Here is a 13,582-nt window from a genome sequence, read left to right on the forward strand (position 1 = left end):
AAAAACCCTGTTTGTCAATATTCTTGCAAACCACTAGATATATCAGCATTAGTTAAAATTTCTCTAAATAATCATGTAGAAACATTTTACAAAATTATCGATCCAAGTCTCCAAGACAACTTTAGATACATCGGGAAATTAAGAAATATCTCGAAGTAAATATTTTGTAACAACTCCAGAACCTGGTGCAAGACTTGTCTTTATCCAAGGTTTGACCTGATGACAATCATGTAAGCAGATTCTTTTATGCACTTTAATATTATCTTTCATGTATTCAAGAAGATTGAATATACTGAAGAGAGGGTTTATTTGAGGGAAAGAAAAGGAAAAGGATGGAAGGGAGAAACAGAGAGAGCGGGAGAGATTGAGAGAGGAAAGAGTAACAAAAACACACAAACAAACTTGGCATACCTGTAAACCAAGTTCACAAGCCTTCTTGGCACAAGACCTGCCCCAAGCATGACGCTGGGGTTTGATGTAGGTGCAGCTAGTAACTGCAGCAATGACCACACTACCGTGCTTAAGCTCTGCTGGCTGCCCGTGGATGAAACTTTGCTACTTTTTCCTGTGCCTCTTTTGGCACAGCAAAGCCCTAGTAAGACGTTCAGCAATAAGTTTAAACATTTTAACAGGAAGTCAATCATACAATTAAGTTTGCACATTGAGCGATGAGTTCAGATTAACTTCTATTTGTGTCTCTTCCTACTTAATCTTATTATTCCATCCCTATTTTCCTGCCGTGTGGTTCAAGTGCTCATTGCAGAAGGCACCAGAGTTCTAGAAACGCAGAGCATGAAGGTTTAGAAGATACGAGTAAGAATTCTAAAACAGTGTAAAGGAAGAGAGAACATGTCCCTGTGACAGATTCTGATAGAAATTAACATCAATTAATAAGTCAGCAACATAAGAATAGTGTCTTATTCGAAAGTTATATCAAAAGCATATCGTGTGTAATCAAAGTTGTTATGTGTTTTGTTCAACGAAGTGATGTGCACTAATGAAACAATCTATCAAATGTTTTGATCAAGGCTTATATGCACAGGATGCTCTCAAACTATACTCCTTTTCTGAGTTAGGTACCTAAATGTTTTTGGATCGAACTAGTTACCCAAACTATATTCCGTAACCACATTGGGCCCATGTCGTTTAGTTCCTCTGTTAAGAATGTGACATAACAAAAAAACACCACATGAGGTTACCAAAAAGTGCCTCGTGGCAAGGGGAAAAAAGGAAGTACAAGAAACGAACTATGAACCAATCCAAAATAGTTAATTTTGCAAGTAAACAAGAAAATAGCACTAATTAAATCATAGATAACAAGAACTTGGATATGCACCAGGTTCAAGATTCACCTTAAAACCAACTTATTATTAAGTCACAATTCCAATCAGCCTTCATTTCTCTCAGAGGAACTCGATCATGAGGTCTGAAAGATCAGAAGCAATCACCTTGAATTAGTAAAAGATATCAGTCACCAAAGAAAACAAAGCAGCTAATGCTCTAAGAGCCTGAACAAACAATGAGAAACACTGGCAGAATAGGCACACTTCTTAGGTCCTGAGATACAGGGTTCAACTTATGCAAGGTTTAATTCTAGATATGAAGAGTATACTCTTTCTTGTTGGGGCTGAACGCATCAGGTTTGGAGTTGGGAGCAAAAAAAAGTAGAAAAGGAAGACATTAGACTAGTTATGAGTTATAACTTAGTACAAGTTAACATCTGGAAGATGACAGGTATAAAACAAGAAGTGAAACAAAAAAAGAGAGCAAAGTTCTTACCTCAATATTGGAACTTAAAGAGTTTGACAGAGACCTTCACTAATCGAGTTGAGTAATAAATCAGAAAATAAAATGTTCACATGAAGCTAAATATGAGGAATTGAAAAAAAAAAGCAAAATAAACAAATTCCGAAAGTCTAGGAAATCAGTACCCATCGTGGCAAACTTCCTCTCTAACCGTTCAATGACCGGATTAAAGGCTCTGAACTGAGCACGGAGGTTAAGAGGAGATCTCCAATCAAGTTGACAGAGACCTTCACTAATCGAGTTGAAGTAATAAATCAGAAAATAAAATGTTCACATGAAGCTAAATATGAGGAATTGAAAAAAAAAAGCAAAATAAACAAATTCCGAAAGTCTAGGAAATCAGTACCCATCGTGGCAAACTTCCTCTCTAACCGTTCAATGACCGGATTAAAGGCTCTGAACTGAGCACGGAGGTTAAGAGGAGATCTCCAATCAAGACGGTGACTCCAGCGCGGAGCAGAGCAGTGGAAGGCACTGACGGAGGCGGAGGTAAGAAATTGTCGGTGGTGGTTGATAACAGAAGGAGAGGCCTGAGTGGTGAAAGTGAGATTCCGAAACGATGAAGGAAAGAAGCGAGTTCGAGAGTAGGCGGAAGCTGCTCTTAAGAGAAGGAGGAGGTGAAGATGAATCCATTATATACATGACGCCGAGCGATCAAGATCACGCAGTTTAAGGAGCAGGAATTCACATAAAAACAGAAGAGGATAAGGAGAAAAATGAGTGTGAGGAAGCAAACAGAATTCATGGCCATTTCTAGCTTTATATCGTTAAACATGAACTAATGTAAGAAGTGAAAGGCGCGTGGAGAGAGAATCGAACATTCGAACTGAACTGAGGTGACTGAAATGCTTTTGAGTTACTATCTTATTTTTATATTCCATTATTTAATAGATATAATAGAAAAATGAGCCCCGTTGATATATTTTTTTTTATTTAAGTTTCTTTATATTAGAGGGTAAATTATAAGAATTATTAATTTTGTTTTAATTTTGAAAATTAAATTTTGGTAACTTACAATTTTAAATTAAAAAAGTAGAAGAACTAAATTCCTCAAAATAAGAACAAGAGAAGTAAATTTAGGAGGTAAAAAGAATATAAGGATTTATAGCTAATTTTAACTTTGTTAAAATTCTTTTTTTTAATAATTTGGGGTAATTATAAGGTAGTATAAAAATATTTCTTAATTATTAAAAACACATACGCCTTACAGACATAGATGCTTGAATCTATGACCTCAACAAAAATTAAAATAACATTTTTTAATCACCGACGTCACTTGATGGGTTCTAACTGTTAAAATTTTAAACGTTAGTAGATGATATATTTGTATTTCATATTAAGAACTTTTAGAGATATTTGAACATACCAAGTGATCTTAATAGTAAAAGAAAGTGATATTCTCTGTAGAAGTCTCAAAATCAAACAATTGTATCTGTAAAGTGTATATATATTATCAATAATTAAAAAAATTATAAATAAATATTATATTATATTATATTAACTGTACACTATTAAAAAAGGCCACATAAATTAACTAGTGGACCAACGGGTCGGGGTAAGCCCAAGCAGTCGTCACCAATTGGGCAGGCGGTTTGAAACCCCCAATTCCCTCCCTTATTTTCCCGCTCTCTCGCACTCCATAAAAATCCGCCCTAATCCTCCAAACGGCCAAACCCCATCTCCCTCTTTAACAAAAGAGCCTTCCGTTTTCACCATACCTTAACGCTCTGTTTCCGATCATGAATCGGAGATGCCGGTCCTTAGCCAGGCATTCCGCGCCTCCATCCGAGCCTTTCCTAAAATACCTCAAACCCGGCGCCCTAGCTCGTCTCAGAGACTCCCGGATCAGCGCCAGATCGCACCGAACTACCTCCCTCTTCCAGATCTCTCTGTCCTTTCCTCCGTCTAACGATAGTCAACCCTCCTCCGCAGCAGACATGGACGGCGTCCCTTGCTTTGTGCCCACAGCTAGAGTCTACGGTCCCCCGATGTCTCCAGAGGAGGAAGTTAATCGCGGCCAAGGGAATGCTGTTTCAGAGTTCAATACAGTCGGATTTGAATTTAGCGGATCCGGTTGTGGATTTGTTAACTAGTGAATGAAACTAGTTCAATCTGTGAATTTGAGATTTTTTTAGCCCTAGCTTGTAGATTCTGTTACTATTTTCTAGTTTCGTAATTAAAAATAATAATAATATTTTCAATCAATTTTCAGTTTCCCCTTTTGAATTTGTTCTTTGCAATTCTAGACAGTTTTTGAATATGAATTAGGAAATCAAATCCAAGTTCACGCTTTAAGTAAATTAACGGAAATCAAAAAAGGTGTTCGATAAATGTTTGACGAAGTAAGTTTATCACTTAATCTGCCTGGTCATGTTAGCATTAAATAGGGTTCTGATCAAATAAATCTGCATTTCTCTAAGGTTTTTAAGTGCTTTTGTGCTTATGAGCTTTGCATTGCGCATGGCATTGCTCATTGCTGCAAAAGCTGGTTTAAACCTTTTCAGGATTAGAATCTGGTTTTAACTGGAAGTGCATGTGTTGGCTTAACCAATGTATGTATGATTTGGTATGCAAGAATTTTAGTTATGATATTGAAGTGATTTGCTAACCCGAAGTATTAGCTTCAGGTTGAATCTCCTGCTGACATTTTGAGCTTGTATGATACATTCGCATCCATACTTGTTTGTCTTGTGGTAATGACATTCATCATGAGTTGAAGTAAATTATACATAAATGGTCTCTTTTCTTGCATTTATTTCCATATTTTAGAAACTCTTGGCAAGCTTGTTGAGTAATTTAGTCCAAATCCCATGTCGGGTAACTTCATTGAGTGTAATGGAGAATGATTCTGCAACCAGTATTGGTTTCTGAGAACTGTATCATTTGTGTGAGAGCATATAAACATGAGGAAAGCAACAGTGGCAGAAAGGGTAACAAGGAGATTCAAGTAATACCTGTCGATGCAGGGGCTGTGAAAGTCGCTTTGAAGGAGACTGAACAAATCCGGGAAGTTGGGAAGATGCTTGGCATTATAGCAAATTGTAGTGATGAGTAAGTGGTTGAAAGATTGACTAGTTTGGTTAAGAGAGGTTTCGGTTTTTGCTAGATTCAAAGTAAACTATCGTTAGGTGCGTTGAGTTTTGTAAAATGATTTGTTGGACTGGAATATCAGAGGTCATGGAGCATTGGTTAAGAGAGTTTAATTAGAAAAACTTGTTAGAAGATTTATTGTTCAGAGCTATTTGTACAAGAAATGGAACTGTAGCAGATTTGGGGTTGTGATTTGTGAGGCAAATGGGTTACTGCTAGGGAAATTCAGGAGGGATTCTATCTATATGGATCCTACAAAGTGTGAAATATGTATGATTAAGGGTGTCTGGATTGAATCAAATTTTCAGTGTTGTTATGTAATGTTTACGCGCCCATTTTGAGAAAAGAGCCATGGTCTCAGATACTGAAATTTAAAGAAATTGCTAATGGGGCACAGTTTTCTTTCTTTTTTGGGTACTTCAGCATTGTGAGAAGCAGCAGCCGTAGAAACGAGGGCCCATAACAGAGGTTCAGGGTGTTAAAGAGTTCAACGATTTCATCTCGGCTGGTCACCGGATTGACTTGACTCGTTCGGTAAGAGTGTACTTGATTTGGGCAAGGCGCTAAAGGAGTTGGCTTGATAGATATTTGGTGACTGGAATGGTTTTCGGAATTTCAAGACTTGATAGATTTAGGTGCTGGTGCTGATTCTGTAAAAATTTGTTTCTTGTTCAAATGTTGAGAATACCTTCAGAGCTCCCTTGGATTTTCATTTGCCACTATATGGAATGCAAAAATATTAGTTATGATATTGAAGTTATTTGCTTAACCAAATTATTATTTACTTGTTGAGTCTGCTGCTCATACATAAAGAAACTGATAAATTAGCCAACCCTTAATGTTTATAATTTTTGTCAATTTAATCCTAATTCTTTTTCTTTTCATCTCTTCGTCAAATTGTTTTTGAGCTTGTATGACACATTCGCACCTATATTTCTGTCTTATGGTTATGACATTCATCATGGGTTGAAGCATATTATACGTAATTGTTCTTTTTGTTTACATTTTATTTCTATATTTTAGGAACTCTTTGAAAGCTTTGTTGAGTATGTTGAGTCCAAATCCCATATCGGGAAACTTAATCGAGCGTAATGGAGTACGAATCTGCAAAGCATTGGTTTGAGTACCGCTTTTGTGAAAGAGAGCATATAAACTCGAGAAAGGTGGTATGGATATAACTTGCACTGGACACGTACACAACGGCATTCACTTGGGACTTGTATCACAGTGATGAATGAAAGTAACAAGTTTCAGTAAAACAAATAATACAGCAGAAGCAATCGCAGATTATGCGTCTCACGATCAGGGACCATGTTATCATTACTGACGTTATTATCCCTGCTGTCGTCTTCACCACCATCTACTCCGACTTGGCATCCGCTACTTTCAAAGCTGCCAGCTGACTACGTTAGGTTTAAGAACTATTTGTATATTGAGATTATTGGGTTTTATGCTCGTATGAAAATTGAGTGTTGGATTGTGTGACCATGTTGTCATTGTGATATTCTCAAGGTAGGAAATCCCCATAGTTTTGTTCAAATTGTTTAACATATTAATAGTAGTTTATATTAATTAAATTGAACACATTCATATATTTTATGACGATGATCGGATGGTACGCATATTTTAACGTTTGATTTTACCAGTTTTATTCATCCATGCACTCCCACCTATTCTCTGGTTTAAATGAGAGCTTTTAGGCTTTCAATGAAAGGATGAAAAATCATTAATCAAATGGTCAAGATCCATTATCAAATGGCGTGACAGCAGCAGAGGATAACAAATCTTTGTCTGAGTCCATGTCTCCATGAATTTCTTCCCAGTCACTACCCTGCAAAACAAATGGTTCAGAGCCTAAACATCCACCCTTGTCTGTCATTATCATTATTTGGGGAAGTGGGTCTATTAAACTTGGGGATTAACCCCCTGGAAATACAGAACGTTGGTTTGAACTCGGGAAAATTATAACCTCCCATGAACCATAAATACAGAGCATGGCAAATAGTAAAAGAGGACAAAAACTACCTCGTCCTCGGTATCATGAACTTGTTCTTGTATTTCAATCAATGCATCTGCCAGTAAAGCCAAAATCTGCAGTAATAAGCAGTAGTTAGACCATTGTTTTGTGTTCAATATCTGCAAGGCAATCTCTCTGTCGGACATTTCTGAAAAGAATAGAAATACCTTTGCTGGAAGTGGCATTATAGTCCACTGATCCGGAGCAGATTTAGCTTTTGAACGAGTTGTTATCCCTGACATAGGCTTCAAAAAAAAAAGTTACTTCCTAGTAAGCACGTCCATGAGAAAATGATTTTCAAGCGTCTAAGAAATATCATGAACCTTAATTAGATGGCCTTGGACATTAATATTTGTTCATTCAGGATGCCTACTGGATAGCAGTAGGGCTAAAGCACTGGTAGTAACTTTGATTTGATATGCCCCTTGAATCTCCCCTGCATCCCAAAGGATGTATGAGAAGGAACATCAAATGCACGCTTAATTTTCTTGCAGATCAGAAAGTGACTGAAAGAGGATGGACGGTTCCTTTCCTTTTCATAAATATGGAATTTGTTCATAATCACAAGTTAACAAGGAACAGAAAAAGATTACATTCATTTGATACTGTAAATCACAAAAACTACAAAACCAAAAGTGGCCGACACTGAAAGATAATATACTCTAGGAAAGATATTGTTAAGAGGAAATTGTAGAAAGCTGCCGATAATTAGGAGTTTAATTTATTTGTAATTTCTGTATCGTGTGATAAGGCTTTATTTTCTTAGGAGATAAGTTTTAAAAGATAAAAGTTAGGAAGAAAGGAAACCTAATAGGATTCTAACTTGTAATCCACAATCTACTAAAACAGATTGTGTTTTCTGTTTTCAGCAAGAGTTTTTGATCAGGAAAATCGATTTTCGCTTCTCTCGACTTCTCACATGGTATTAGGCTAGGTTATCAATCCTAGAAAATCATGGAGAACTTACCCACATCATCCTCGGAGGTCAGTTCAGGCTCCAACACCCATCCCTGCAGGCTCCAACTCAGACAACATCTCTGAACTCTTTGACATGGGGGGAAGGGGAGAGAGAGCTCTCTCCTATGTATTTGTCCTAATTTGTTTTATATTTTATATTATTTTATAACATTAGAACCAGTACTAGGACACCTTTTGAACGCTAGTGACTCCCTCCAGCATGAATGGACAGAAATTTTTATCAACACAGTATTACTCTTCATATATTCCTTAAGAAAGAATTTGTGTATTTTACAAATCAGAGTAATTAAATCAGTAGATTATAAAATAAAATAAAACCCCTAAGCCTTCAGCAGAATATTTTTTGGTGTGTTGAAACTTTGAACAAGGTTTCAAATACATCTTAGAGAAGCAAACCAAATGGCCAATATCAACAGCACAACCCCTGTACCATGATCCAGTTCGATCCCAAAAACAGTTGATAAAGATTAACAAGAGAACCTTGATTATACTTAAGAAAAACAATTCTAAGTAAAAGAACTTTTCCTTTTGTTTTGGTATGCATGGCATGACCATAAACTCAACTCAGACTGACAGATTCCCAAGCAGTGCAAACAAAAGCAAAGACAAAATGAGTTTGGAAGGAGGAAGACGGTTTTTTCTTTCTTTTTTTTTTTGGGGGGGGGGGGAGCTCAGAAAGTAAAGAATGAAGTAACCTTGAAGCTGCATCAAGCAAACTCCGCATTGTAAATCCAGAATCACTACCCCAAGCAAGAAGTTCTTGTCTTCCACCAGATACAAAAGACGCCAAACATTCTGTTGCATTCTGATCAATGGTAGCAGAAAAGAAGCATTTATTTTCACATTTTAGATAGTTGATTACCATTAAAGAACAAAAAATGAGTGAGAAGTTATACCTGCATTTCACTGTGGTCATCACTTTCAAGAACTATTCGGATAATAGCATCAAAACAAACATCAAATGGAGCTTTTACCACATCAGGAGCATTCTGAACAATGCTATCATAAACTGTAGTTGCGAAACAATGTAGTACAAACATACTCTTCTTAAAAAAATAGAATTTAGGTACTATGACATTCTTCCATCCAAGTATCACTTGCCTTTAGTAGCATAGTTAACAGATCCAATGACCCAGCCACTAGTCCTGGCTGTTGTTGGCGCTGGAAAATTGCAGTGAGTAGATACATTAACGATGATCATTTTAAATCCCACTACCACCGAAGGAACTTTAAAAGGTCATACTTTGTTCAATACTGGTCCAATATATGGTAAAATTCGGGAAACCAAAGGAAGAAAACAACCAGGAGTATTTTTTGCCTGAGTGAAAGGTCCAAAAATAGAAATATCAGAACTAAATTTACCATCCCAAAAAAATATTAAAGAAACAAAACAATTAAGAAAGCCTGGGAAAAATATAAAGAACAAAACCATATATCTCAGAAGATTTTAGATGAAAGAAAACCTTGTGTGCATAATTCAATCCCATAAAGAAGTCAAAGAAAAATAATAATCAAGGGAATTAAGGCTAAACTATGTACAATAACATATTTCGCAAAATTATTTGCCCAAGATGGAAGGCAGTAATTCAGGCTATCACCAGCATTCGAAACAATATATTAAACTTTCAATCAACACAGTTCTATGACCCTTCTACTCGATCAGAATTGATGTATTATACCATACCCCAATTACACTGGTCAAGATGTGTCTGGCAGACTGACACCCAGTGACATACATGAAGTTCAAACTTACAAAAATTACTAACAAATATAATTTTAGAACAAAACATCCTCAAACCGTTTATGTTCATAGGCCATAGCTCTATTCTGCTAGGGCTTAAGAGCAGAAATTCAAGTAAAATTCTGTATCACCATGTACATAAATTTTTCCTGAGGTGCTTGGGTATAAACTGTAAAATTTGAAACTGCCAAGGTAGTAAGTAGTAACATTTTACAAGACTTTCACGACTTTTTTCTGTAGATATGAATGTATACTTCAAAAGCTCCAGCAACTGGAAATATTCTAAATCTAAAAGATAATAAAGACGATTGACAGCATCCATATCAGGTCTATTATATCTAAAAGTTATCATCCTGTTAAAGATTAAATAGATAAATAAGCATTTAATACAATGATCAGCAAAACAAGTTCACCATAAAACTGAAATAACTGAATTACAAAATATTTGCTGCCATAGCGCCAGAGCAAAAATAGCAAACAATGAGTTAGTTACTATGCAGTATACCTAGTAGTACTGTGAGACAACCCTTCTGCTACCATATGCATAACTACAGCAATTTTCCTTTGGATAGTTACCATGGGAACTTTTATATATGGTTTTTCTTTTGGCAGTACATTCAGAAAGAATCTTCTACTCCATGGCCTTGGCAAGAGACCAGAAGTGAGCCATTTTGATTTTGATCCCTGTTGCTCTTCCTCACATGAATGACGAGTCTTGATTCTCCTTACACTAGATTTAGTGATAAAAATAGGAAGGAAGTAAAGATGAGTCATAAATTCATTTACCTTGCATTATTCTTTATGAATTTCGTTGAGTTCACCCATTAAAAGATTTGTTAATTCGCATGTTTTTAATATTTTTTCAAGGGATATGTATTATAATTTATTAAATTAATTTAATTAATATCATTGTACTATAACATTTAAAAGAATGTGGATTCAATACTTGATTTATAACAATCCAATTAAAATTTAAATCTAACTTAGATTTTTAAAAGTTAAAATTGAGTCTTATATTGAAAATAAGATCTTTATGCACTCAAGAATTTAGGTTTAGTATAATACTTATGAAAAATTTTTAAAATATAGGTTTAATATATCTATATTAATAATATGTTAATTATAATTTTTTTCTCGAAATTTAATAATCTCACTATAATAGTTATTCTTAATCAGTACATCACTGTCATTTTTAATGTCTTTTTTATTTTTTTTTTAATTTGATAGATTGAGATATAATAATCATTCAAATCTATTTATTTATTTTAGATGGTAAGGAGGAATCGTATATGTGATTAATTAAGATTAAATTGCTGCAGTTCCAAGAGATAATAATATAAATCCAAAGAGTCGGTGGGATTTGTATTAAAAAAAAGTATGGATCCAAATCACATACGTCGGGTCTATGATTTAATAGAAAAAAATGATTTTTAAGAACGGGAAGTCTAAGTTGAACACTCAAAATCCATTATTATTGTTTACATCGGAAGAAGAAAGCAAAGATGAGTTCAGAAACTCCTGTTAGGCTCCCGATCGTAGATTTCTCAAAGCATGGCCTGAAGGCAGGCAGTCCCGAATGGGATTCGGTGAAGGTCAAGTCCTCGAGGCACTGGAAGAGTACGGTTTTTCCGGCTATGTTCGACCGAGTCCTGGATCTTCGAAAGCCGATACTCGGGGCCCTGGAAGACCTGTTTGATCTGCCTTTTCAGACAAAACAACACTATGTTTCCGATAAGCCCTTTCGTGGTTATTATGGGGATTCATCAGGAGTTGGGCAAGAATGCATGGTCATAGATGATGCAAAGGTTGTCGAAAACATCGAAACAGGCCTCACTAACACCCTGTGGCCTAAAGGAAACGTAAGCTTCAGGTTTGGAGTAACAAAACCTTTTTTCTTACATCAAGATTTTAAAAAAAATTAAAATAGTTTGATTTATTGATTTACTACTCTGGGACTGGCAGTAAATCTCTGGTATCTTTCACTGAGCTAGCATCAGAGTTGGAAAAGATAATTAGGAGGATGATTTTGGAGAATTTTGGCGTGGAGAAATATACGGATGAGTTCATTGACTCCACAAATTATCTTCTGAAGGTCATGAAATATGAAGGGTCTGAAACTAGCGAGCCAAGCCTTAGGGCTCACTCGGACCAGAACTTGACGACTATTTTATATCAAAATGAGGTTGATGGATTGGAGATTCAGAACAAAGATGGCGAATGGATCAATGTAAAACCCTCACCGAACTCTTTCATCTTCATCCTTGGAGAGTCCCTCAGCGTAAGTTTAATATAATGTTTTTTTGAATAATCTTGTGTGATTATAAGATAGTATATGTTCTTAGTTTATTAACAATACATACACTATGCAGACACAATTACTAAAACATGAATCTTTTTGAGAGAACAATATTCTTTTTTATCACGGACCATCTAATGCATAAGAATAATATTATTAATGGGTGTTAGGAGACAACAAAGATCTTAATGTATATTGTTGCAGATATGGTTAAATGGTCGATTGTCTTCCCCATATCATCGAGTTGTGATGAAGGGAAACAAGGTCAGATACAGCATTGGATTGTTTGCAATAGCTAGAGGTGGGTATCAAGTAAAGGTTCCAGAAGAGCTGGTTGATGACAAAAACAGCTTGCTCTTCAAACCTTTTGACTACGAAGAATTTTTGGGACTTTACTCCGCCAAGGCTGCTCGAGGCGCTCTTCTAGGATATGGTCTCAAGTCGTATTGCAGTGCTTGAGATTTCACCATAATAATTCATGTATTATGGAGTATTAAGTCGATCTTCGAATTTTTTTCATGTATTATGCACTATTGAAACCCCCATCACCGGCATTGGCAACTTTACTTTCACTATGCAGACCCAAACCGCCATTGGAACCAGAGCTCCGAGCAGCCGAAAAGGAGCTCCTAACACCGGAAAAATTCATCAAATCGGTTCCATCTTTTGATTCGAAAAGCCCACCGCTCCTGAAGCTACAAAGAGACCTTGACCTCGAGACTCCGATACAAGTAACAACCCACAAATCATCACTTTTCTCATCAACCCCGCCGCAATTATCACAATCTTTCTCTCTTTTCTTCTTGAACAATCTTATAATCTTCGAGAACCCACTCTTTTTCTTCATCTCAACGCATCTACTATTGCTTCTCTCGATTAAAAAGACCTCTTCTGATTTCCGAACTTGTTCCTTGTTTTCATTCTCTATCAAGAACTAGACACGGCCACCAACGCCGTATGAACTTCGATGATCGGAGAAGATTTCCGAGCAAGAACAACTCGACAGGCGCTGAACGCCACAGTCCGAGCAAACCAAGTTGAGCAAACGATCCTCGAGACAATACGCACATACACCGAACGGAAACTGTTGTGGATGTTTCTTACATGGAACATCCGACGATGTTCAGTAATAATCATGGAAACGACCAACATTATCGTTGCAAACTTCCACAGCTTTGCCTCTTTCACGGCTCTTCTTCATCATCATGAAAACCCTTGAACGCCAAATGATTGGACAAAAACAGAAACTCATAAATATCAAAATGGTTTGCGTAAAGAACCTATAAGGAAGTGAACACAACAGTAAACTCTTAAACAAATTAAGATGGTAAATATAGTTTGTAGCTTTGATTTTATTTTACCCACTGGGATTGTTCATGCAGTCGTGGATTTCCATTTGTGTCTTTGAAGCCTCACCAAGAAACAAAAGTCTTCTGAATCATTACAAGGTCCAAGTCCATCAATCTATCGTATGTTTTTGTCAACTTTTTTCTTTTCATGGATATTTTTTCTTCATCGTCTTTCTTTTTTGTATAGACTTTTTTCCATTCTAAATGCTAACTGACAAACACTGTCTTCTCAATGTTTCTTCATGTTCTTCAATTATTGGATTAATGGAATGGTCCACTTTCTTTGTGCAATTCTTCCAAGGTTC

The 13,582-nt window shown here is 36.2% G+C and overlaps 1 protein-coding gene, 1 long non-coding RNA gene and 1 pseudogene across 2 annotated transcripts; 1 reads left to right on the forward strand and 2 right to left on the reverse strand.

The window, feature by feature from the left end:
- Positions 1-6,648: 6,648 nt before the first annotated feature.
- Positions 6,649-7,407, reverse strand: LOC120203685. The gene is made up of 4 exons (XR_005523887.1): positions 7,237-7,407; positions 7,081-7,158; positions 6,922-6,987; positions 6,649-6,727 (listed from the first exon to the last, which is right to left on the reverse strand). It is a non-coding gene; the product is annotated as an uncharacterized LOC120203685 (long non-coding RNA).
- A 3,658-nt stretch (positions 7,408-11,065) lies between these two features.
- On the forward strand, positions 11,066-12,447 carry LOC120203749 (probable 2-oxoglutarate-dependent dioxygenase AOP1). The gene is made up of 3 exons (XM_039203934.1): positions 11,066-11,502; positions 11,595-11,910; positions 12,133-12,447. The coding sequence occupies exons 1-3, from the start codon at positions 11,135-11,137 to the stop codon at positions 12,385-12,387; spliced, it is 939 nt and encodes a 312-aa protein (XP_039059865.1). The 5' UTR covers positions 11,066-11,134; the 3' UTR covers positions 12,388-12,447.
- LOC120203825 lies at positions 12,306-13,324 on the reverse strand (annotated as a pseudogene).
- Positions 13,325-13,582: the final 258 nt, after the last annotated feature.

This window comes from Hibiscus syriacus, unplaced genomic scaffold, assembly GCF_006381635.1.
Source record: "Hibiscus syriacus cultivar Baekdansim isolate YM2019G1 unplaced genomic scaffold, ASM638163v2 tig00010263_pilon, whole genome shotgun sequence".
In the NCBI taxonomy this organism is placed as follows: Eukaryota; Viridiplantae; Streptophyta; class Magnoliopsida; order Malvales; family Malvaceae; genus Hibiscus; species Hibiscus syriacus.

Excerpts from the sequence above, each read along its gene's own strand:
- LOC120203749 (XM_039203934.1), top strand. The coding sequence starts at position 11,135 with ATGAGTTCAGAAACTCCTGTTAGGCTCCCGATCGTAGATTTCTCAAAG. Across the intron at positions 11,503-11,594 it reads AAAGGAAACGTAAGCTTCAG|TAAATCTCTGGTATCTTTCA; the intron begins GTTTGGAGTAAC and ends TGGGACTGGCAG. Across the intron at positions 11,911-12,132 it reads TCCTTGGAGAGTCCCTCAGC|ATATGGTTAAATGGTCGATT; the intron begins GTAAGTTTAATA and ends ATATTGTTGCAG.